The 23,279-nt window shown below is 52.5% G+C and overlaps 6 protein-coding genes across 11 annotated transcripts; 2 read left to right on the top strand and 4 right to left on the bottom strand.

Moving 5' to 3' along the window:
* Positions 1-60: 60 nt before the first annotated feature.
* On the bottom strand, positions 61-2,201 carry tvp23b (trans-golgi network vesicle protein 23 homolog B (S. cerevisiae)). Its single transcript, XM_088284657.1, has 7 exons — positions 2,086-2,201; positions 1,672-1,751; positions 1,457-1,601; positions 1,259-1,348; positions 1,067-1,192; positions 421-549; positions 61-335 (listed from the first exon to the last, which is right to left on the bottom strand). The coding sequence occupies exons 1-7, from the start codon at positions 2,095-2,097 to the stop codon at positions 309-311; spliced, it is 609 nt and encodes a 202-aa protein (XP_088140783.1). The 5' UTR covers positions 2,098-2,201; the 3' UTR covers positions 61-308.
* Positions 2,202-2,238: 37 nt separating this feature from the next.
* trim16 (tripartite motif containing 16) lies at positions 2,239-7,238 on the bottom strand. Its single transcript, XM_088284656.1, has 7 exons — positions 6,903-7,238; positions 5,905-6,281; positions 4,924-5,253; positions 4,517-4,688; positions 3,671-3,766; positions 3,142-3,516; positions 2,239-2,925 (listed from the first exon to the last, which is right to left on the bottom strand). Exons 1-7 carry the CDS (start codon positions 7,033-7,035, stop codon positions 2,702-2,704), a joined length of 1,707 nt encoding a protein of 568 aa, XP_088140782.1. The 5' UTR covers positions 7,036-7,238; the 3' UTR covers positions 2,239-2,701.
* Positions 7,239-7,594: 356 nt separating this feature from the next.
* On the bottom strand, positions 7,595-10,103 carry fads6 (fatty acid desaturase 6). 2 transcript variants are annotated; one of them, XM_088284562.1, is made up of 6 exons: positions 9,733-10,103; positions 9,161-9,327; positions 8,806-8,986; positions 8,507-8,694; positions 8,058-8,237; positions 7,595-7,985 (listed from the first exon to the last, which is right to left on the bottom strand). In XM_088284562.1, the coding sequence occupies exons 1-6, from the start codon at positions 9,914-9,916 to the stop codon at positions 7,836-7,838; spliced, it is 1,050 nt and encodes a 349-aa protein (XP_088140688.1). In that variant the 5' UTR covers positions 9,917-10,103; the 3' UTR covers positions 7,595-7,835. The 2 variants fall into 2 exon arrangements, with proteins under 2 accessions (XP_088140688.1, XP_088140687.1); XM_088284561.1 differs by lacking the exon at positions 9,733-10,103 and having other exon boundaries at positions 9,161-9,711.
* Positions 10,104-10,237: 134 nt separating this feature from the next.
* hid1b (HID1 domain containing b) lies at positions 10,238-17,064 on the bottom strand. 4 transcript variants are annotated; one of them, XM_088284557.1, is made up of 19 exons: positions 16,845-17,064; positions 16,200-16,349; positions 15,554-15,721; positions 15,075-15,215; positions 14,463-14,569; positions 14,276-14,386; positions 13,943-14,147; positions 13,592-13,648; positions 13,380-13,520; positions 13,098-13,188; positions 12,883-13,034; positions 12,740-12,818; positions 12,468-12,632; positions 12,162-12,377; positions 11,734-11,795; positions 11,572-11,649; positions 11,234-11,325; positions 10,451-10,609; positions 10,238-10,375 (listed from the first exon to the last, which is right to left on the bottom strand). In XM_088284557.1, exons 1-19 carry the CDS (start codon positions 16,908-16,910, stop codon positions 10,312-10,314), a joined length of 2,304 nt encoding a protein of 767 aa, XP_088140683.1. In that variant the 5' UTR covers positions 16,911-17,064; the 3' UTR covers positions 10,238-10,311. The 4 variants fall into 4 exon arrangements, with proteins under 4 accessions (XP_088140683.1, XP_088140684.1, XP_088140685.1 ...); XM_088284558.1 differs by lacking the exon at positions 16,845-17,064 and adding an exon at positions 16,703-16,837; XM_088284559.1 differs by having other exon boundaries at positions 12,883-13,188; positions 16,845-17,063.
* Positions 17,065-17,763: 699 nt separating this feature from the next.
* Positions 17,764-20,642, top strand: plaub (plasminogen activator, urokinase b). Of its 2 annotated transcripts, XM_088285054.1 has the most exons (11): positions 17,766-18,109; positions 18,189-18,240; positions 18,317-18,418; positions 18,513-18,666; positions 18,851-18,942; positions 19,056-19,109; positions 19,197-19,235; positions 19,307-19,502; positions 19,587-19,735; positions 19,839-20,131; positions 20,456-20,642. In XM_088285054.1, the coding sequence occupies exons 1-11, from the start codon at positions 17,936-17,938 to the stop codon at positions 20,612-20,614; spliced, it is 1,464 nt and encodes a 487-aa protein (XP_088141180.1). In that variant the 5' UTR covers positions 17,766-17,935; the 3' UTR covers positions 20,615-20,642. The 2 variants fall into 2 exon arrangements, with proteins under 2 accessions (XP_088141179.1, XP_088141180.1); XM_088285053.1 differs by having other exon boundaries at positions 17,764-18,109; positions 19,056-19,235.
* A 1,229-nt stretch (positions 20,643-21,871) lies between these two features.
* On the top strand, positions 21,872-23,109 carry LOC148317896 (DELTA-sagatoxin-Srs1a-like). The gene is made up of 3 exons (XM_088285057.1): positions 21,872-22,038; positions 22,098-22,207; positions 22,625-23,109. The coding sequence occupies exons 2-3, from the start codon at positions 22,104-22,106 to the stop codon at positions 23,049-23,051; spliced, it is 531 nt and encodes a 176-aa protein (XP_088141183.1). The 5' UTR covers positions 21,872-22,038; positions 22,098-22,103; the 3' UTR covers positions 23,052-23,109.
* The last annotated feature ends 170 nt before the right edge of the window (positions 23,110-23,279 follow it).

The following is a 23,279-nucleotide window of genomic DNA, read 5'->3' as shown; positions in this document are numbered from 1 at the left end:
AAAACTATTTGTTATTCGTTGCATTTTTACACAGTTAGATTTGTATAAAGTTCAGAAATTAATGTACACAAACTGTGTTTTATTTAGTATTTTTTACAGAAATAATGTCCTCAAATACACAATTTAATCCCCCCAAACTGAAACTTTGGAAACAGCAGGAAATAAAAGAAAACAATCTTCATAACCCTTGAACATTTAGGAAGACAAATGACATGAACCAATAATTGCAAAAAGAAATGGAAACAAAATGAAAATCGGTGTTCCGTTTGTGATGAAAAGGAACTGGAGCAGAAGAGCAACCGCAACTTTTAGGATTCCTCCTCTTTGGACAGAGTCTGGTGTGGAAAACACAAAAATGTGGGTCACTTTTTCCAGGAAAAAAAACGTTTGACTCAATCAAAAAGTGGAATAATCAATCACCTGTTTGAGAAACTGCCTGCCAAAGTAGTTGGTGGCCATATTTTTGAAGTCTGTCTTTCCTCCCACTTTACACCGGATGTATCCGTAGAGGTTGGCTCCTTGCAGCACCAGGCCCATCAGCACCACAGGCTGCACACGACACAGACACATTCTCATCACTTGCACCACAACAATTAAAAATAAAAAAAAAATAAAAGGAAATTTGGCATGCAAGTCCAAAATCTGCATTTGTCAAAGCTTCCTGGCCAGGCTGAATTGCCCAGTAGAAATATTTCAACCTTTGTTCTTAATGTAAAGGAAATGTTTTCAGTGGGCTAATAGCAAATGAGTACGGAAGGCAAATGTGTTAAAAACAATCTTAATTTTCATCTTTGTATTTGAAAATGTGAAGAGTGTTGAGAAAGGGAATGAGCAGCTGAACAGATTGAAGTTGGAATGGTTTAAAATCAATCAACAAATGTGAAAATTAGAGATTAGTATTATTAGTAGTGTATATTATTAGCATGTTAAATTGAGTCACTCTGGCAACAGAAAAAAATTGTCATCCAAGTGCGGCAATGTAAGCGGTCGTGCCTGCTCGGCAGCAGGCAAATCATCATCATCATCATCCTCATCCTCATCATGGCCCGGGCCAGAGCAGCCTCACCAGCCACTTTATGTTGAACTGAAAGAGGGCACTGAAGGCGAACACCACCCACACGAGCGGACACACGATCAGACCAAGCCAGAAGATGCGAGACTCTGAGTCGGAACTTTGCTTTTTCTTCGGCCCCTGTACAAAAGCAAAAACTTTTGGTCAGTTGCCGGGCGAGCACGACGTTGCGTTGCGTCCCCTCACCTTGCGTGACTCAAACACCCAGTGGCTTTGGCCGTCCTCGTCCACTTGGTTCCACCACCGCAGTGCCACCATCAGACGCCCGCTGATGTTCTGCACGGCAACAACAACGGGAAGGTTTGGCATGTGACTGACAGCCAATGTCTTTGACACGTGAGCTGAGGAAAGAGGCGCGCACACACACACAGATTGGACACCAACCTTGACGGTCCAGAAATCGCAGGAGAGCAGAAGGATGATGGCCACCATGCCGCCGATGGAGCCGTCACTCAGCCTCTCGCACAACAAGTACACTAAGATGGCGCTAACTCTGAAGATCAGGTGGAAGAAGGAAGCCACGGGGTGCCTGCAAACATCATCACCATCACCATCACCAGCATTTTGCTCAAAAATGCCACTCCATGTTTTTGACTGACTTGATGTTTGTCTCCGTGGCCAGTCTTCGTCCGGCGTCCTCCTCGGCGTCAAAAAGAGCAACATCTTCATCGTTGTTCTCCTGAGCGAGCGACGAGGACGGAAGAGAGCAAACAATTCGGCTGCGTGACCACTTCACAGCATTCGTAAGGTACCGTCACATTTTTTCCTTCCGTCTTTTCGTAATAAAGCCCAACAAAGCCCGCAGTCTAACAGCCAAACTAATTATTTGAATATGTTGTAAACTGATCAAATGCAAGAAGAAACGTGCTTGGAGTCTTTGAACAAGACTAAGCGCTTTTTTTTTTCATATGCGACACGGACAACGTCACAATCGGAGAGGATGAAATTCTTTCCAACTCATTTTAAACATGGCTTTTCATTGAAAATATGCGAACACCGATAAACTCACTTACGCTTGTTAGCATGTCGACGCTCGAGCGATCACTTCCTGCTTACATGCTAGTTGAAAGACACGTCACTAGTCGCCCTGCTCACGTGACCTTTGCCGGAAGTGACGCATACATAGAAGTGATGCTTGTCAATTTTCAACAAACTTGCGGACATGATGATTATTAACATTCGTTTTTATTGAAAACACGAACAGTCTTTGATGTCACTTGTGTTGTCTGTCGAGCAAAAACTCTTAGAGAAGATGGTCACTGTTCAAAATAAAATATTTTTCAGCCTCAATAAAAAAACTCGGATGTACTGCAAGTTTGTTTTCCTTTCATTGTGGTCGGCGACCACTGCAACAAACGATTAACTTGATTGATGGCCCCATTTTAATAAGTTCATTCCTAGTTAATGTCAAACAATGTCAACTTGTCGCGTAAAGACCAATAAACACAAATGTAAACTTTATTTCTTTAGTCTGCTTGTCCTTGAACAATCTGAAGGGTGGTGCATGGATGCACATCGGCATTCTCAGCAATTGCATCCATGCAGGATATAAATAGACGGACACTTCCCGCCCGTCGCAAGCAAGTCACGGAACGAGAGAAGGGAGCTACCCGGACGGCGAACGGCGTATCACGGAGGAGGGACGCTGTTTGCGGGGGACGTGGGCGGCGAGGGGCTCTTGAGTGGCAAGGGCTCGCCGGGCGGCACCAAAACTACCACGTTCTCCTTCTTGGGCAACCAGAAGGCGGGATAGAGCGGCTCCAGGAACTCGGCCTCGTAGCGGTGGATGAGCGTCATGGTTTGGTCCACGCCGTAGAAGGCCAGCAAGCCTCCGGCCGAGTCCACGTAGACGCCTGCGGGAACACGTTGGAGTATTTGCTACACTGTCCTGTTCCTCCGACATCACCCAAAAATGGAACGAGCATCTTTCGAAAAGAAACGTTTGGAACTTTTTACTCTGGAATATTTTTTCTTGGAAACAATTCTAACCCGTTGAAGGTTAACAAAGTCTTTTTCTGTTCAACTACAGTAGCAAAAAAAAAAAAGCAGAACGGCGCTTTCATACAGACCGACTCTCGTGAACTTCCCCACGCTGAGCGGCGTCTCCACGCCGCCGTGCCAGGCCGAGAAGCTGCGCCCGTTCCAGTGCAGGCACCACGAGAAGTTGTTGGCGGTGATGCAGCCGCTGCTGTCGTCGCCTTTGCGCTGGATGCTCTTGTAGGTGAGGCCCACGTGCGTGCCCTCGCCGCCAATGTCCGCCTCAAAGTAATGGCGGCCCAGGTAGAAACTCTCGGCCGCCAGCACCTGCCGCCAGTCCTGGAAGCGCTCGGGGAGCTCGGGGTAAGGATGCTGCCAGGGCGTGGTGTTGCTCACCTTGCGGTTGTCTTCCGTCAGACGCAGGAAGACGTGAGCCGTGTCGGCGTCGAAGCTCACCTGAGCGCCGTCTACGGGACGTCAAACCACATGAGATTGTTTGGACCGCTCTTCTTTTTTTTGCTTCCCGTCCAAACTACGACCCGGCGAGCAAAGTCTCTCTTCACGTCGGTTGAACAACCGCAACATTTTGTTGCTGACAAAATACTAAAGTCTTCCACTTACACTTGAGGAAGTCGGCCCGCGCGAGCGGCTCGGGAAGGCTCGTGTCGTGACGGGCCGCCACGATGGCCTGGACCGTCGTCTTGATGCCAACCTTGTCTGAAAAGGAAGCGCACGTTTTTTTGGGGGGTAAATAAAATGCCAAATTGACTCCAAACTTGACTTGGACTTCTTTCTTAATTCTTTTGGCTCGAGCAGTACGCGTCTTTTCTTTAGGAAGGTTCATATCGTAGAGTTTTGTTTTGGAGCGCATGCGTGAAAGAAAAATGTGATCTCCAAACTGCACAAGTTGTCGTCCCTTCACAAAGTCCGTCGACGTTTGCGAATGACATTGTGACGACGCAAAATTGCCGCGGGGTCGGAGGTCGGCTGCTTTTTCACCAAAGCGATGAGACATTTTTGGACCGAGGCGACGCTCCGCACCCGAGCGCGGCCTCTGACACGCGGGCGGAACATTCCACACGTGTAAGAACACGCCAGCAGAGGTTCAAGCGCCGTTGGCGAGCATCACGTCGGAACGAGATTGCATTTGAAATCCAAAACTTTTTTTTTTTTTGCTTCAGTCCAATTTGGTCCTTTTTGACATGCGTGCCTTGACCGCCGCAAAGAAGCTTTGAAAGGGACTGGCTAAGCTGCAGAAATGGTTTGAATTAAAGAATAAAGAACGCAAGCTTGTGAGTGCGAGTGTCCGTCTACAAGTGTTGCTCTACCGTTTGTTTTCAACGAGCCATGACTCGAAAGCATCGAAGACACAAATGCTATCGGTTAGTTTGGGATTGTTCGCATGCGGCTAAGAAGACTTTCCTGAAAGCCTCGTTTGCAATATGTGGCTCCGCGCTGGCCACTCACCGGCGTTGCACGTCTGCCTGACCTTGTCCATGTAGGACGTGGTCAGCGTGGCGCACAGCTCCTGCGTGGCCTCGGCGATCACGCGGCTCACCGACTTGAGGCCGTCCATCAGCCCGATGTAGACGGCGGGCGGCGAGATGTCCGACGCCTCCTTCTTCCACTCGCAGTACTCCTGCGCACGCACACGCACACGCACACGCACGTCATTGGCCTCCTTCGGCGCTTTCCTTCTGTCTCGTCTCGTTTCCTCAAAGCGATCTTTTATGACGGGTTCCCGTTTGGGACACGATGAGAGCGACAGCAACACTTTGCGAGACGGTCCGAGGACGGACGGCCTCGGCAATTGTGACGTCGGTTCAAGAAAAGCACGCGAGCCAAAAAGCGGCGTGAGGCGCGTCCGGCGTCACCTGCAGGAAGTCGACGTCGTTCTTGTTGCGCGAGAGCTTGTCCACTCGCGCCCGCGTCTTGTTGAGCTCGCCGCAGCGCTGCTCCAGGTGGGCGCGAATGCCCTCGGCCTGCCCGAGCGCCTGCTTCTCCTCGGCCTCCAGGATGTCGCTCACCTCGCGCTCGGCCTTGTCGGCGGCCGCCCGAAGCTGCTCAAACTGGGCCCGGACCACCTGGCGCACCTGCGCCACCGACTTGTGGATGGACACGGTGTTGAGCTGCAGCTTGTCCATGGCGTTCTCCGCCGCCGTCACCGTCTTGGTCATCTCGCCACGTTTGTCCTTCAGCTCCCTCTGAGGAGCACACGGACGGACATCTTTGCTTGCGGAGGCCGCGATAAAGTGCGGGAGCAAATTCACGTCATGCCATCAAATCATTTGTTGTCAGAACAAGACTCAATCCCTCACACCGACACCACTTTGACGCCGATCGTCAGAACATTCCTCATTTGAGCCTGCGCGTGTGCGTGAAGGTCAGCGACTGTCTGAAGAGACACAAATAGCGGCCGCTTGTGGCGCCGTGTTACGTAACTCGACGCTTCTGAATGCTGACAAACAAAAAAGTCTATCAACCTGAAAACTATTCGATAATGTTCAGAAAAAAAAAAAAACGCTTTTTTTTTCCCCTTCTTCTCCTGAATGAGAAACACACACCGTGACATCCGATAATCAGCAAGCTTTGCAGAAGCGAGAGAAGCATCCGGATCATTTCAAAGCAGCGAGAGACAACAGCGGCCCTCGAGGACCACGACTGAGGTCCGTTGCTCCAAATTGCAAACAAGTTCAACCGAGCGGACGCGTGATCGGCTGACTGGCCCCGAAAATGATGAGCGAGTAAAGCCCAACGCACGCGGTTGAGCACGAGACGTCGAAGAGACGCACCAAAAGGAGCCAACCAATTACGCAGGGCGCAAAGACGACATTTGGGGCGCAGGCGCGACCGACCTCCAGCTGGCGTCGCGCCTGCGCGACGGCGACGGCGTCGTGGCCGCGGTGGTCGTCGGCCAGGCAGTCGCGGCACAGGCAGCAGGCGTCGGCGCGGCAGAAGAGCTCCAGGGGCCACTTGTGGATCTCGCAGGTGCGGCGCTCGATGTCGCGCAGCGGCGCCACCAGCCGGTGGTTGTGGAACTTGGCGTTCTCCAGGTGCGGCCGCAGGTGCGCCTCGCAGTACGACACCAAACACGTCAAGCACGACTTGAGCGCCCGCCGCGGACGCTCCATGCACGAGTCGCACACCACCGCGTCCGCATCCTCGCCCGTCACGACGACGTCGTCGTCGTCCTCGTCCTGCGCCTCCGCCACCTCCTGCTGGTCCTCCTCCTCTGCCCAAACACCGACGAGGAGTGGTTACATGCAGCACGTACCCGCGTACCTTCTCACATTCTCAGTCCTCACAAAAATGACCACGTTACTCGAGAGGCAACAGCACTAGTGGCATCTAGAAGGGTCCAGGAGGTTACTAGTACAAGTCACACACCTCCAAGTTGGGACTAGCAAGGTTACTAGTGCAACATAGTAGTTGAGCAGTCAGGTTTGATTGTGCATTGGTTGCCCAAAAAGATGCACGAGTCGTCATGGTCCAACAGAACTAGTAAAAAAAAAAAAAATAATTGTTTGCCCGCATCATTCTAAAAGTGCGCTGAACTCTTTTACGAGTTAGTGAGCGCAAAGAGTCTACGAGTCCACCATCTGCGGTCCCTTCTCAATAGTTCTTCTTTTGCCACATTTTTTAAAAAAGTTTTTCTTTGCCCTCCCGGGGGGTTTTGATCAATGGATTTTTGACAACTGCATGCTACTCGTACTACGAGTGACAAGCTCTAACATGTAATTGCCCTACTAGTGCACTAAAGTGAAAAAACATTACTCATAGAAAAAAGGAAGGGAAAAAAAGTTGTTCCACTACTTTTGCTGGATATGGAAGAAATGCATCCGCATTCACTCACCCAAATCCTTGTCAGGAACTTCCTCCACTTGGGGGCCTCCCTCTGGGGTTCCTTGTGGGCCACTTTGGGGCTCCCCCTGGGGCGCTCCTTGGGGGTCTCGTTGAGGGGCAGCGTCCCGCTGCTGGGGCTCCATGGCGAGTCGTCTTGCTTCCTGACTTGTGAACCACGACGAGAGCAGAAGTGAGCAGAGGCGCCGCGCCTCGATGACGTCACTCGCCCGGCCCCCTTGAGCGGGCGGAGCCCAAAAGCGGCTGACAAACCGGCTTTCAAGATTCCACTCGCATTCCTGCACTCGAGTGCGACACCCACGCGCGCTCAGTCCGCGCAAATAAGAATCAAATAAGCCCCGCCCAGCCACTCGCTCCCGCAGGTGTGTTGCTGGAGATAAATCTACTTCCTGTCTCACACGTGATCACAAGCACGCGTAGTAAGTACAGGACACAAACAATCAAACTGGGAAAGTGACCAATCACTTGAACTGAAGCCACAAAAAAAAAAAAAAATTGTTTCATTACATCCATCAGAAGGGCAGGAAACATTTGCCCCTTTGCCGTGCTCAGTTATTAATATTAGTACACTTTTTGACAGTACATTGTAGTGCATTTTTTAGAGCGCTAGCGATTTTTGACAAATTTTCCAGTCCTTTCTCAGCACCCACAGAGCATTAATTTGCACACAAAAAAAAAAAACGCTCCAAGAATTTGTGTTTATTTACAAGCTTAACCCTCAAATTGGACAATTAAAATTTGTTTAGCTTTTCACGCATTCATTAATACAAACAATTATTTGACATCGTTAGCACAAACAACAGGAACGTATCGGGACAAAATCGATCGAATTTGCCCTTTGAGCGCAAACAATCGTTTCCAGTGACAAACATTGCGACTGTTCCGCCGCGGCCTCCAATCAGGCAGCCGAGGTGTTTGTGCCTTTTCACTGGACGCCAACCAGCCGCGTGATGGGCGGGGGGGCCACCATCAGGGTCCGATACTTGTGTAAGAAAAGACGAAGGCGGGAAACGTAGCCGTCCTCCTGGTACGGAAGATGGCGCTCAGACAGGAAGCGACGCACCACCGGTTTGACCTGGCACGGGAGATGACGTCACACGCACACGCACACGCACACGCAAAGCTCATCTTGCAGCAGTGGCGCTACCTTGAGACACAAGTTGTCGGAGAGGAAGGGGAAGAGGTGGTGCTCCACGTGGCAGCTGATCAGCGAGTGGCCGAAGGTCCAATCGAGCAGGACGTTGCGCGGGAGGTTGAGGACGCCGTGACACATCTGCAGCAGGCGCGTCGGCCGCGCGCTCCGACTGAACATGGCCAGGCCAATGTGCTGACAAATGAACGCATGAGAACAACTTGAGGCACGGCGAGAAAAGATTTTTTTAAGGTCACATGCCAACAAAACGAAACTTTTTCCATGAGTCATTAATTCATTTTGATGAAGATTTACAGAGTCCGTCCCGGGGCGGAACGGTCCGACCCCTCAGCCACACCGCACGCCCATTTTTGGCGTGGTATTTTAAAAAAGGGTTCGGCGGTCGATCATGCTGCAGTGGCTTTCGCGTGCCTCCAGTTTGGCTCGACGGCTTCAAAACAAACCTGGAAGATGTTGACGTGGATGAAGGGCAACGAGAACATGGCCCTGGTGGCCAACATGCAGAGCGCGGCGCTCAGAGGAGAGCGGAAGCCCGACACGGCGAGCAGAAGCCACAAGTGTGAGACCACGCCCATCAAGATCAGAAGCACCGTCCTCAACACCAGCGCAGGCGAGGTGCCGCCAAGTTCAGCTGACGATCGCAAGTCGGCAGTTGCGCAGCACGTGCAAACACAAAGCACACGCAAACAATTTGACAAGCGCAAGCGCACGCGCACACATGCACGGAGCGCGGCGCACCGACCCAGGGCGACGAGGGGCGTGACGACAGGCAGGGCGAGGGGCGCCACGAAGAGGTAGAGCAGGCGGGGAAGGCACGGGAGCTTCCACGTGCAGGAGTCGCCCAAGCCCATCACGTTGGTGTGAGCGTGGTGCAGCTTCACGTGCGCCGCTGACGTCACGTGCGCCGAGAACGCGCCACAGATCTGCTCAAACACATCATCGTCCACACAAACGCCATCGATGACAACAAAAACAACACGAGTGCATGAGAAGAACATTCATCGGCCATTTTCAGATGCTTGCAAATGAAATCGGAACCCAACAGAGAACTGGTGTTATATCCTCGTCATCGTCAGCGGAAGCAAGGAATAACTGACCTCGATGAAGAAGATCGCCCAGAATCGGTTGGCGGCGGGCGACTGGCTGAGCACGCCGTGACTGGCCAAGTGGGCCCCCTTCACCGTGATGACGGCGTGGGCCACGCCCATCAGCAGCAGCCCACCCGCGAACCGCAAACCGTCCGACGAACGCAGCAGCAAGAAACCTGACACACACAACTTTGTCTTTCCGTCGTCACGGCAACAGTAACAAGTAACGTGGAAGGCCACGGAAGGAAGAAAAAAGACGACGAGGAAGAGGAAGATGAGACGCTGAGAGAAAGAAACGTTGAAGAGACGACGCGACAGAGCCAGACTGAGCGAGCAACCTTTTTGAAAATTGGCATCATGCATGTTGCTGTTGTGTGATCATTCATTCATGCGCACAAAAATGTGAAATGGACAACGAAATCTCGACCTCACTTTTCAATTTCACATCATTACTTCAGCAAAATCTCAAGGAAATCACAATGTCCCTTCATCCTGTTGAGCTATTTTTAGAAATTAGGCGGTTTTGGGGGGGCCACCGCGTTGTTGAGCGCTGGGAAGGAAGGAAGCAAGCGGTGACATACCGGCCGGCAGGCAGACGACGAAGGCGCCGACCAGGATGGCCCAGTCGAGCCCCCTCCGCTCCCACCAGCTGCTCGCTTTCACCACCTCCTCCACCCTCCTCTTCAGCTCCTTCAAGGCGCTCTCCTCCTCCTTTTTCTCCTTCCCGCCGCTTTTGCTCCACACGTTGCCGCGTTTGGCGTCCATGTCGTCTGCTCAGCGTCCGCAAGAAGCGCGGTAGTGCAAAGTTCAAAGTTCACCTGGCCGACCAGATCAATAAATGCTCGGCCACGCATTAAACTCTTTCTGTGGGAAGTTAATCAAATATATTTCACGTCGACATTTTATTGATACCTCATCTGCAAGTGAGTTGGCCCACCTGCCTTAAAAAAAATCGTGTCTTGACACAAAGTTTGTCGCTCTGTATAAGTCAAGACAAATTGACTGTGTATAAAAACCCCAAATATTTGTTTGACATTCAGGAGTTCCGAATAAAGTGCAGTACGTTCTGCTTGAACACATGAAAAGTCCAAGTCAACAAGCGCCATTTTATTTCAAGACACTTTGTTCTTTCTCATGAAGGCGACGATGAAGATGTCCTCTTAAATCTTTTCGATCTCAAACAGTCGGATGTCGGTGTCGTACCAGATGGGAGGATCCGCGTTGCTGCGGCGACCAGAGCGACAAGTGACGCCCACGCGCACACACACGCGCCACAAGGTGCAGGTGGGCGGGACTCACCGCAAGTAGACCACGCCCCACGTGTACGCGTGGAACCACGACGACGTGACGGCGTTCACTTGGTACTTGCGGATCAGGATGGGGTGCGGCACCGGCAGCAAGCCCACCAGAGTCCCGTGCTGGAGGAACTTGAGGATTTCACACTCGTCCGTCAGGCATCTGACCACCACGAAGAAGCAAAAGACGACAAAGGAGCTTTCTGACTTCCAAAACAAGAGTGGGCTGTAAATGGCCTCCTTCGTCTTACAATTGAATGCGCCAACGTTCACCTGTTTGCTGATTTTTCGATTTACTTTTTTTTTTTATAGCCCTTCTCGATCATTTACGTCATCAAGCCGATGCCATAAAAGTCCAACTTTGGCGCCATCTTGTGGCACGTTAGTTCATTGCGGTCCTTCATTTTTCAAAATGTCATGTTTGAATGAAAAGGAAGACGTAATTTGGTTAGATTTTTTTAGGCTCTCAATTCCCTAAAATCTCGCAAAGGATTCTGAACCTCCTTAGACCGAATGGAAGGAAATTTTTCTATTTTACGAATCGAGCGTGTTGCGTTGGTGAGCTTCTGGCGCAACTTTCTTCAAGACGTTGCTTTAGACTTGCGTTCCTTTCACACTGCTGCATTTGGGGAATATTCTTTCGCAACATTTTCATGATCCTGGGAAAACGTTTTCAAATCGTCGTCGTCGTGGATCTCCAGCATTTCCATGCCGACGGCCGCTCGTGATTTCAAAGCTTTTTCGGTCAAATAAACGACAACTGCTGCAACTTGGACTTTTGCCTTACTTGTCCATGCAGATCTTCTCCACTTGCGGCACCAGAACCTGCAGAAGTCGCATGATGGTCTGCAGGGGAAGTTTGGACTTCCACGACAGCACCTGAAATGACAACGAGCTGCCTCAACATTTGTCATCATGGGACACTTTCATTCTTTTTTTTTTTTTTTAAATTGGGGACGTACACATGGGGATATTTCTCACGATCAGCATGATGTTTCTTTTCAAATAGAACAATATTATTTTTGGGAGGGGAGTGAACGAAAAGAACTTTTGCAAACATTGAAAGCAATTGATGGCGACCCGTCGCTAAGCTCGCAGGCGGCGACGAGAAGAGCGCAAACCGACCCAGTCGGGTGTGGCGCTCCATGGCGGTGAGGACGTGGCGGAAGGGCGAGTGGCCGCTTGGCTCGCCGTGGGCGTGTCCTGTCACAGAAATCATCACACATCGGCCGATGGAAAGGAAAGAATTTGTCTCGATCCCGTTTGTCGTCGGGCGGCGTCGCATACCTCGGGGTCGCTGCGCTGAGCGGCGTCCGAAACGACAGCACCGTCTTGAGACTTTGGGCTGGCTGAAGGATGAGAGGTCAAAGGTCATCAGAAGCCATTTGAGCATTGACCTGATTTTCATTTTCAAGGCCACCTCTCGTTCTCGCTCTCTCAACATTGTTTGTGCTCAACAAGTCCACTTTTTTGTTTTTTTTTTTCTACCACAAGCGCCACATTTGGCGCACGAGTGCGCTGATGTCGCCGATGATGTCATGACGACCGTATGTTTTTTTTGTTGTTGTTGTTCTTTTACGTGCGATTTTTAAAAACCTACGACAATAATATTTGTTCTTTTTTCCAACGCTAGTCACCCTCCTCGGCGCCACGATGAGACGAGCGTCATGCACGAGCAGCCTCCGCGACATAAATGCTGAAAGGGTTTCCCGTACGGATGCGATGCGGATGTGGCGCGCCGTCGGCCCGCCGATGTCTCCGGCGGGATTCCGAGTCGGTCTCACGGCCGCGAGAAGCGTCGTGGCTCTTTTTCTTCTTCTTCTTCTTTTGCAGCAGCGCCTCGTGGATGGACGCCGCGTCGGCCTGGAGGTTGGCCAGCTGCTGGAAAAGGCTCCGCCTCCGGATCAGGGCGTACACCAGGTTGCTGTTCCCTGCGAGGAGGGCGGGGCGGGGCGGGGCACAGCGGTTCGGGTCGGCCGGGATGTCGGGCGCGCATGCGACTTTGCTGAAAGTTTGCTGACCGTCAAATTGGTACTGGATGATGTTGTTGAAGACCTCCAGCAGGAAGAAGACCAGCTGGTGGTTGTGCGGCGCCGTGAACAGGAACCACGGCCACGAGAAAACCTCCAGGAGGTGCAGAAGCTTGTTGGCCGACACCATGGACAAACTCTTCAGGTACGGAGAAACTACCGCAAAGACGCGGCAGAGAAACGCTCAGCGAACGCGAGACGACGGGCCCGCGAGAGCCGCACTTGACGACAAGAACAAACGATGACACGAAACGGCCGCTCACCGTTGACGACGACGGTGAGCAGACCGTCGAAGAGCGGTCGCAGTCGCTGATTTCCGCACGTCATTATCCCGTGGAAGATCTGCGGAGGACATCGCAAGCGGTCACAGCGTCCTTTGCCGCTTGGGCGCCGACGGCGACCTTACCACGAGGAGCAGGTCGGCGTGCGTCCCGCTGAAAACGGCGACGTCCATGGGGATGCGCAGCGTGAAAGGTTTGTTGAGGCGCACGCCAAAGTTCCTCTCGCCGCTGAGCAGCAGCAAGATGAAGACGGCCATGTGGACGAGGCCCGCCGCGGCTGCCAAAGACACGCCAGCTGTAAACGCGACTTGGGGGGCGGGGGGGGGGTCGAGCCACTCACAGGGATCGGCACGGGCTTCGTTGAGGAAGAACAAGATGGGGACCAGCACGTCCAGAACGTCGCTGCTCTTCAGCACGAAGAAAAGGAATCTCTGCCCAAGCATGCCAGCGTTAGCGTTAGCATTAGCGTAACGTGGCGTTAGCATGAACATTTTAGCTAGCATTAGCATTTCCCTTACGCTTAGCTTGAGTATTAGCATTGCCATTTGAATTAGGCTTGAGCCTCGCATTTAGCGTTGGCGTCCTCGCGCGGAAGCTTTCGGTTGGTTTCTCGTCCGCTCACCTTGTTGAAGTCGCAAAGTTTCCAGAAGAGAACCAGAAGCTCCTGGTGGAAACTGATTTTCTTGCTGGAGTTGGGCAGGTAGGTCTGCACCAGAGGGTTGTTGAGGAGGCGGCTCACACCTTTCAGGATGAAGCTCAGGTCCTGAAAGAGAAAAAAAAAAAAAAAAAAAACAGTAAAACGTGCGGCGGTCAAAACAAATGCGGCCGCCTCACCTCTTCCCGGTGGATCCTGGACAGGAAGTTGACAAACTGGTTCTCAGGGACACTCGACTGCAAGGCGAGATGGTGTCAAAACCTTCTTTTGGTTTCCCAATTGGGGGAAAAAAAACAAACAAAAAAAAAAACTTTGGCTGTGCTGGGAATCATTCACAGATTTCGGAATCGCTATCGACCGATTCTGAACATTTGAGTCATCATTCAAAGGAAAATGACTTTTGGAACGCTTCGTGTCTCTCTCAATCTTGAGACCTCATTTGTGATCGTCACGAAGATTAGAAAGGACACAAAAATGAGTCACGGCGAAAATAATTTGGGAGCCCAACACAGCCCTCGCAAAACGCTCACGTCCATCTCGTCCTCGTCCTCGGCGGCGTGGGCGTGGCCTTGGCGTGGGCGTTGCTCCAGGGTGACCATGAGAACCTGAAGCGCTTGCTCCACGAGCACCCGCCGCTGGTCGGGCAACAGCAGGTGGTCGTACGGGAAGCGCCATCCCGAAGGCTCGTAGGCGCACGCCACGTTCAGCAGGGACGTGAACAGCGGCAGCGCGTGTCTGCGCGCACACACGCACGCACGCACGCACACGCACGCGTCTCAAATGCTCTCACTCAGTATGAAACCCCCACACTAGCGAATGTCTCTTTCAAGCGCGACGCCCTCAGCGGCGTGTGCGTGCTGTACCTGTTGGCGGCGGAGCAGAAGAAGAGCACCCAAGGGTTGGCGCGACGCTCGGCGGGCGCCAGGTAAAGAACCTCGGAGAAGCACGTCAGCAGCAGCTTGAGAAGCTCGGCCCTCAAACGCACAAAAAGCCGCCTTGACCAAAAAGACCCGCGGCGAGCAGACGTGTCGGGGGCGGGGCCTCGCTCACCTGTTGCTCTCGTGGGCGGAGTTGGGCGGCGGCGATGGCGAGAAGCCCACGCCCGCCTCCCAGATCAACTCGCAGCTGTCCACGCCGTCCGCATCTGCAACAACGTCCTGTGGGTGGTCCGCGTTAGCAGCTCGCGTTAGCGCCGAGGGAACTTTCCGTTGCATTTGTGGAACGTTCGGGAATAACTCAAGTGTCGTTCGTCCAACAGAAACGCTCCGGAAGTCCAAATGAAATGTTGCACATCCTCTGCGAGTAACTTTTTTTTTTTTTAACACTTTTCAGTGTTATCTCACTCGTGAACATCAGTTGCCTTTCGCGCAGGGGGGGGGGGGGCTTGGTTCACCCCCCCCCAATCCTTGTGAACTCTTGGTGTGTTTACTCAGGCTGTCGCGTTTCCACGCCCGCTAGTCAAACATGGCCGCTCGTCACGTACTACTGAAGAAGTCAACGAGACACCAACTAAGCGAACAAGTAATTCCGTTGCATGAGCAAACAAGACGCTTTGTTAGCTTTAGCTGCGGGGCGAACACAAAATCAACGACATTTTTGGTGGAAGGCTTCGGTTAGCCTAGCTTGAAGAGCGCAATGAATCGTGGGTAACGGAGGACTCGCCTGCGCGCTGCGTCTGCAGCGTTGAACGGTGAAGTCGGGACAGAAGAGAAGGTCGGCGACGGCCAGAAGGAGCGACTCGGCCAGGGGACGACCGCCACCGTCGCCGTTGTTGTTGTCCTCCTCGGCGTTGTCACGGCAACGCTGCAGCAAACGAACGCAAACGAGATGCTGCAATTTGTGATTGCAAGAGTTCCTTCGCACAAAAACGATTCAGATGTCAGTGGGGTGAGAGATCTTTGGGGGGGGGGGGGGGGGGGGGTACAATGCAAGCTGTGTTTGGACCGACCCACCGCCCCCCCCCAAGCGGGTAACCACAGAACAAGCATCGCTCACAGATGGGGGGGGGTGTTGGAGTAGGGGGGAGGAGTAAAAATGGAAAGGAGTGTGAACGTTGTTAAAGGACGAAGTAAGGTGATATTGCGAGGGGGGGGGGCTTTGAAAGAGGGCGAGTCAAGTGGAGGGGGCCGGTGGGCGCGTACCTGCTTGTGGGCAGCGGGCAGGCCGGCCCACATGAAGCCTCGCCAATCGGCGTCCTCGAAGACGAAGGGCAGCACGCGGGTCAACAGACGGGCGCAGTTCAGAACAGAGACGCGCTCTCGCTCCGACGGGCAGCCGAGCGCCGCCGCCCGGGTCAACGTCTCCACAGTCTGAGCGCCGCAGGAAGTGAGGTCACGTAACACGTAACAAAAAGCGCAGGAGCGTTTCTGACCAACTTGTTTTGCAAAATACTTGATGGGCTTCATTCGACACCTTTTCGGTTCTCTTTTCTTCTGGCTCGACTTCTCTTTTATTGAAGCTTTTTGAATAAAGTAAAAAAACCAAATGAGCGCTTTTCAAATCGACAAAAATATCTGATGATTGTTTTGGCGATGCATTAACACACTTCCGCCAAAGAAAATTTCAGGGGGAAAAACAGCCAATTTTCTCTTTTCTTCTCTCTAATTTTGTAAAAAAACTGAAAAACAATTTTTTGTCAAACAAGAAATGCTCTGCCAGTAATGCATCGTTTTAGATATTGAACGACAAATAAAAAAAACTATTTTCACATTAATTGGTTATCAGAATTGTACTTAAATTAAATAAAATCTAAATTGATATGGTGGGGTGTGAACCGAACACACGCACCTTGTAGCACAAGGTGGCCAGGTTAGACGGAGACTCCTCTCTCAGCGCTCGGATCTCAGCTGCCGGAACCAAGGCAAAGACGTCCTGGACCGACACGGACGGCTCGGCCCAGAACTGCTCCCAGAAGACGTCGTCCGACGCTTCCACGGCCTACACGCGCACACACACGCACATTGGATGATGGACTGAGATGGTTGCTAAAATGTCCACAGCCAATACCGCCCTGATTGAGGAACAGAACATGAGTTGTCGCAGCCATTCAATACATGTTTCTATTTTTTATAGAGCACATTGACGCAGTCAAAAGTCAAATATGAAGATTGACTCGAAGGCGTCAATAAACACTTTTCAAGCACGTGTCATACCCTCAAGCGGGAAAGCGCAACTGAAAAGTCGGCAAAAGGTGTGTTGATCCGAGACGACCGTCCATCAACATGCTTTATTATTTGTCAAATGTTGTTTGTTTGACATGTGCAGTGAGTCACGTGTCATGCAAAAGTTACCATTTTGCTTGCGACAGCTCACTTCGGTGGCCAAAAACCGTGAGTGGAGCTGCTTGCGCCCGTGTGTGTTGTTGTGCAATGTGTCGGAGTCGTGCGAACCGATCCGGTCCGGTCTACTGGTCTGACCTGACCTGAGTCTGACCTGAGTTGTGCTGGTGAGTTGGATCACAGCCTTCCTGAAGTGAAGTTTGCTGTCGCCGTTGCCCATGTCTCGTCTGGTCTCGTCTGGTCTCGTCTGGTCTCGGCCGCCCACAGGTGTCTTGCAGCGACAGTCAGCAGGTCCACTGATGCGGAGGAGGCGTTCACGGCCCGCTCGGACACTAGACGACGTTCTCTCGGCACGGCGGCCGCCAGCCGCTCGGCCTTCTCGTGTCTTACTCAAGTTAACTCAAATGTATTGATATCGTGCTTTCACAACAGCTACCACTCGGGTTTTATTCAACATAACTAACTACGTCAGTCACCACTAGAGGATTTCCTTCATGACTGAATATCCTCATCGATATCTACATAAAGCCTGTTTGTTTGTTCTTTCAATACTGTGTCCTTCATATCTGTGCTCTAAAAATAAACAACCCTAACCGATTATGCATATAAAAAAAGGTAACACTGAAACGTACATGAAAGTACATCACGTTTGGAAAGTGTTTTTAGCACATCTTCGGGAAAAGTTTGACTTTTCCCAATTCCGACCGTTCTCGAAGGCAGCACCATCCCCGAGCAGGAACTCAGCAGGAAGACTTCCGGGATTGGAAACTTTTTTTATTTTTATTTTTTTATTTTTTTTTTCTTTATTGCAAACTGCAGAAAATACAACAATTAGACAAATGTAAAAGTCATTAAAGTAAATCGAACAATTGGACAAGAAAACAATCAAGAATATAGTGGAAAAGAATAATATAACTATTAAGTAAAAATACAGATAGATTAACGGAGATGGAAACTTTTTTTATTTGACTTTTCATCTCCTCCCCAGTGACGTCACTATCATCGCGGAGGTTGTGGTGTCGAAGCAAACGCGGCACCACACAATCACGTAATCCATATATGAATGTTTGGGCGTTTCAATTTTTTTAAGACTAGTGCAGTGACGTCACAATGCTTTCAGAGTGACACGCTTGAACATAAATGTGTGTGCCTCAGTGGCGTGCAGGGTGGGGGGCTGAAGGGGCACATTTGTGTACTTGTGTTGCTGTCGTTGTGTGAGTTTGTGGGCAAGATGAGTCGTTCTATATGCATCCATTAAGTGTGTGTGTGTGTGTGCGTGCGTGCATTTCAACTGCCTGGGAGGCCCCTCTCGTCTCCCCGCCCACACGTTCAGTCGATCTTGACGACGCGATGCAGCGCGCTGTGGCGTTGGTTCTCCTGACGTTGGCGTTTTTCTCTTCATCCGCAGGTGGCGCCAGCGTAAGCGACTCGTCCATCCTCTCACCGCTCGCGGTCTGGCTTTTTTCGTGAAAACGTCATGTTTTTCAATCACCCTCAGGCCGAAAGGCGCCAGCAGCCGAGAAGACGGTCGTGGTCGTGGAGGAGCTCGGGTAAGCCGGCGTCAAGTCCGGACGCGTTTGAGCAGGAATGAGCCCGAAAGCGCAACGTGCTGCGATCCGTTGGCAGGAATCTGCCTGAACGGAGGAACGTCCGTCCCCAGCCTGACGACGGGCCGACACATGTTCTGCTTGTGTCCCGACGCTTTTGAGGGAACCTTCTGCCAAAGCGGTGACGACGCCACAACCGTCGCGCGAGATGCGCCAAGACTGCACTTGTCCCAATAACAGATTCCAAAATGCGTCGTTTGCGTTTCCCCTCGCAGCGAGCGGCGCCGACTGCTACGAGGGCGTCGGGCTTTACTACCGAGGCTTCCGGTCCCAGTCGGAGAGCGGTCGCCCGTGTGAGCGCTGGGACGCCGACACCCGCCAACGCTACCTGACCTTGGACGTGGACGGCGGCAGTCACAACTACTGCAGGTCCTCGCCTCCGTTTCCATAGCAACGCCACCGACTCACGCACGGCAGAGAGTTCACGCGGCGAACGTGTGCAACCCGCGGCCCGAGGGCGACTCCTTCTTCCTTCTGCTGCGCTTTTTGCGTCACTTTGGAAAATTCATCACTTGGACGTTTTCCAATTGGAAAATTGAAATGTGTCCATCAGGAACGTGCGCTTCAAGCGCCGGCCGTGGTGCCACGTGCGGAAGGAGCAGCGGCTGCTTTGGGAATATTGCGACATCCCTCGATGCGCCTCGTGTAAGTCACGCGCTCGGTTTTCAGCGCGGCTGGAGCGCCACCTGTTGTCGCTGTCGAGTATGACACAATATTCTCCGGCCTACGGAAGCGAAAACTTGCTTGTGTCGGTGCAGCTCAAACGTTCCCGTCGGCGCTGCCCACCGACGATCCACGCGGCACGCCCACAGGTACGTTGCGCCCCCTCGTTTGTGTGCGTGTCGAACGTGTCGCTGGAACATTGCGGAATATCCCGGCGCCTGCTTGCCTTGTTGTAGTGCCGCCAACCGCTCAGCCCCCGCGGACCACGCCGGCAGGTAAGCTCCGCCCCTCAATTGCGCACCTTGTGCGGACGTTTATCTCCGTAAGAGCGTCTGGGTCCCGCCAGCTTCGCACCCGTGCGGGCATCGTTGGCGCCGGAAGCAGATGCGGATCGTCGGCGGCTCGGTGGCGCCGGTGGAGTCGCACCCGTGGGTGGCGGCCATCTTGTGGCGCGGCCGGTCCAAAGAGAAGGTCTTCCGCTGCGGGGGAACTTTGATCTCGGGCTGCTGGGTCCTCACCGCCGCGCACTGCTTCCCTGACGGGTAGGCCCGTTTGCCCGTTTGCGATAAAGCTTCGTGTTGGGAAAAGCAAGAAGCAAATGGCGTCAACTTGCCGGTTGGCCGCAGATGGCGTGTCAACGAGCGGCGCTTCCTGGTGGCGCTGGGGAAGAGCGCCCTCAACCGGAGCGACGCCCTGGAGCAGACGTTCCGCGTGGACAAAATCATCCCGCACCCCGACTTCAACAACGACCTCGGAAACTACGACAACGACATCGGTAAGCCGCTCGCGACGATGGCGGCCCGCTCGGCGAAAGTCGCCGTTGGCACGCGACACTTGCTGCCGATGGAAGATAAAATCTGGAACGTGCGACTGTGCAGCGCTGCTGAAGCTCAAGTCCAAAAAGGACGGGCGCTGCGCCCGGCAGAGTCCGGGCGTGCGGCGGGCGTGCCTACCCGTCGAGGGCCACGACCTCCCCGCCGGTTTCCCGTGCGAGATTGCGGGCTTCGGCAAGGAGCAGCACGGCCTGTGGTACCACTCGCAGTTCCTGCGGCGGGCGCACGTCAACTTGCTGGCCGCCGACGTGTGCGCCGGTGCCGATTACTACGGGGACAAGATCACGGGCAACATGTTGTGCGCAGGCCGGGACGACTGGACGCAGGACGCCTGCGAGGTAACCGCCCGACCTCTCGTCTCGCACGTCACGCTCGCCGTTCACCCGCAGCGGCTCCGCCAGATACAAGTCAGCCCAGTTTTGGCTTTTTTGTTTGTTTTTTTTTTAACTTGGGGGGGACATTTTTTTGGGAAATAAATATTCAACTTATTCTATACAGTTGATGACTTGAAGAGGATGCTAAGTGCCATTTTTCTGAGACTATTTAGAAATCTCATAAAATAAATATCATTTTAGGGACAGAAGATAATTTTATTTTTTTGGGGTAAAGAATATTTCCGCATTTTGGAGCAACACAATGACGATTCTGATGTTTGCGTTCAGGGCGACTCGGGCGGTCCTCTGGTGTGCCAAGTGGATGGGCGTTTCGTGGCGGTGGGCGTGGTCAGCTGGGGCGAAGGCTGCGCCCGCCAGCGGCGGCCGGGCGTCTACGCCAAAGTCCACAACTACAGACAATGGATCCGTCAGCACGCTGGCGTTTGACCGCAACGCGGCGACACGTCGGCGCTTTTTTTTTTACTTGCATACAATTGACAATAAAAAAGTGGTTTGCTTTTTTTCATTAAATGAAAATAAAAAAGACTAATTAGTTTGACTCATATTCAAATCATGGACATAGGCTTGACCGTAGCAGGAAATGACGATTACTTCGAAGAAATCGTTTTTGGTCACTCACCAGCTGGGTTGGAAGAAAAGAAGCGCGGCAAACCTTCAAGTTGGTGGACGGGAAGTAGCCGACATTGTCCAGCAGAGGGCAGCGTTGTTGTTTGGGCGCAAAGAAGACCCGAGCCGGTTGACAATGTGGCGAGAGTGGCGGAGAGGCGGAGAGGAGACGCCTTCGGACGTGGTGTGGGCACACATGAACACAATTGACAAGTTGTGAAGACACTCGACTCCACTCACTTGACAACACGCAGCCTTAATTTGGCAGCTGCGGCAAGAAAGCCTTGAAGCTGTTTCTTGTCACCTCAACTCAAGTTGACGCCAAAACTAAACGGAGCCAACAGAAGGACATTCAAGTGTAATCACTTCCTGTATTTCAGAACGACCACGTGACTTAGCCTTTCGCTCGCGAACGCAAATGAGCGTCAGTGCAAAAGGCAGAATTTGCCATTTCTCTGCGCTTTAGTCCGCCAGTGAGTTTTGGTCAGACTTTCAGACCCGCCCAGTCGGTCCGAGTCAACCAATCGGCGTCGAGAACGGACATGCCGGTATCACGTCACCCGCACAGCTGACACGGAGCCAAATCGATACAAAATGAATCAGAGTGTTGTTTACATTTCAGTCCCACAAACTTCAATGATATGTGTCTCATATTGTTTTTATTTGGCAGATGTGCGCATGCGTGTCTGTTGTTTTCATTTCTTTCTGCTTTGACATGGACAGCCGACGAGGGACGGTTAGGGTCACGTGGGTCGGCCTGAAATACTGACGGCAAATTAGTGACAGATTGATGAAGGCCCCATCTGGCTAGAAGCTTTTATGCAACACCAATGGCGCAGCAGCACACGGAGACAAAGAATATCGCAATGGCATTTCAGTTTATAGTGTGAAAAAAATGGATTGATTCTTTTCAACTCTATACAATTATTTGAGTAAAATTTGTGATTTCTTTTTTTTGGGGGGGGGGGGGCACTACTGTATGAACTTGGAAGCAGGGGTGGAGAGTTGAATAAATTCCTTAACCAAACCGGTTAAACTATGCGTGCGAACCCGTCGGGGAAGTCCGGTACCTTTTCTTTCCTGGTTGGCCGAGACCCGTCCGAAGGGCGAGTCCGAGGGCGTGGCCTCGAGCTCGTCCCCAAACGGAACGGCAGGCCGCTTCGGCAGATGCAGACTTTGGTGCGCGCGTGTGTGGAACTCCAACCGTCTTTGCCAGTCGCTGTCGTCGAGTGAGACCAATCAAAGTGAGTACGTGTACGATTATCGCCGATGACGATGACGATGACGATGACGACGATTTTAGGCCATCATGCCCGAGACGGCCGAGTCGCACGCCTTCCACCTGACCACCAACCGCAACTGCACCATCGAGGTGCTCAACCTTACGAAGCAGTTCTGTCTCAACAACCCCAAGTAAGCGACTTCATCTTCTTCTTCGTCAGTGTCGAGTGCTTGCGGACGTTTTGGCGCGGTTGGTTTCCCAAAAAGCAAAAGGCAGGAGGCGGACCGCAGACGAGAGAAGTCGGCGAGCATGCAGGAAAGTAGGAAGGAAATTGAACGAGAACAGATGAGAGCTGATCGGTTGATTGACATTTTGCTGACAAAATCAAGCAAGGAGAGAGAGAAAAGCCATCCGGTCCAACTTTGGACCGCTCATCTTTACAAACGTTGCGCCATTTGAGCGTCCGGTCCAAATGTTGCGGCCATCCCCAAATGGGGCCCGTAAAGCTTGACTTGGCGCGGCCTCCCGCCGCAAATATTGCCGAGTGGTCGCGTCGTTCAGGCCAAAGGCGCAGGCTCGCTCTGACGCGTGTTTATTGTGCGCCGCAGGGTGCACATGGAGAGCGGCTTCCCGTACAGCCCGCCGCAGCCCACCGTGCGCCTGGGCCGCGGCGAAGTCTGCTCCTTCACCAAAGACGACAACACGGCCTCGGGCGCCGTGGGCGTGCTCACCTACGAGCTCTTCCACATGCGGCAGAAGTACTGCAAGGAGATGGTGGCCGTCATGTTCTCCGTGCCCTTCGACTACACCCTTTACAAGAACTGGCTGGCCGTGGGCGTCTTCTCCAGGGAGCGGCCCACCGACGGCAAACTCTACCACTTGATGTACGACTCCAAGGAGATCGTCGGCTTTGTGCGCCACAAGGCCGACGGCTCGGGCGTGGAGTACAGCGGCGGCGAGGTGGACGTGGCCGCCTGCATGTCCGACGAAGGTCACGCCATCATCAAGTTGGAGATCCACGACAAGTCGAAGTGACTTGCGGCGCGCTCGCCGCTTAAGCTTCAATAAAAATGGCGTCTCGCCGCCAAACCGACCTCTCGAGTCTCTTCTCTTCTCGGCGCCGCAAACACGTGTTATGCTCAAAAGTCACAGAAAGACGCCGTTCAATGCAACAACGTGCAAAACACGCCCACGTGCGGCAAAATTGCCTTCAACACATCAAAGACAAACAAACAAATGCAAGCAATGGGAACGAAACGTGCA

Source organism: Idiotropiscis lumnitzeri, chromosome 20 (assembly GCF_059441095.1).
Source record: "Idiotropiscis lumnitzeri isolate Australia: NSW breed Sydney's pygmy pipehorse chromosome 20, RoL_Ilum_1.0, whole genome shotgun sequence".
Taxonomy (NCBI): domain Eukaryota; kingdom Metazoa; phylum Chordata; class Actinopteri; order Syngnathiformes; family Syngnathidae; genus Idiotropiscis; species Idiotropiscis lumnitzeri.
Note: the sequence above shows the minus strand (reverse complement) of the source record. Positions and strands in the feature narration are given on the sequence as shown.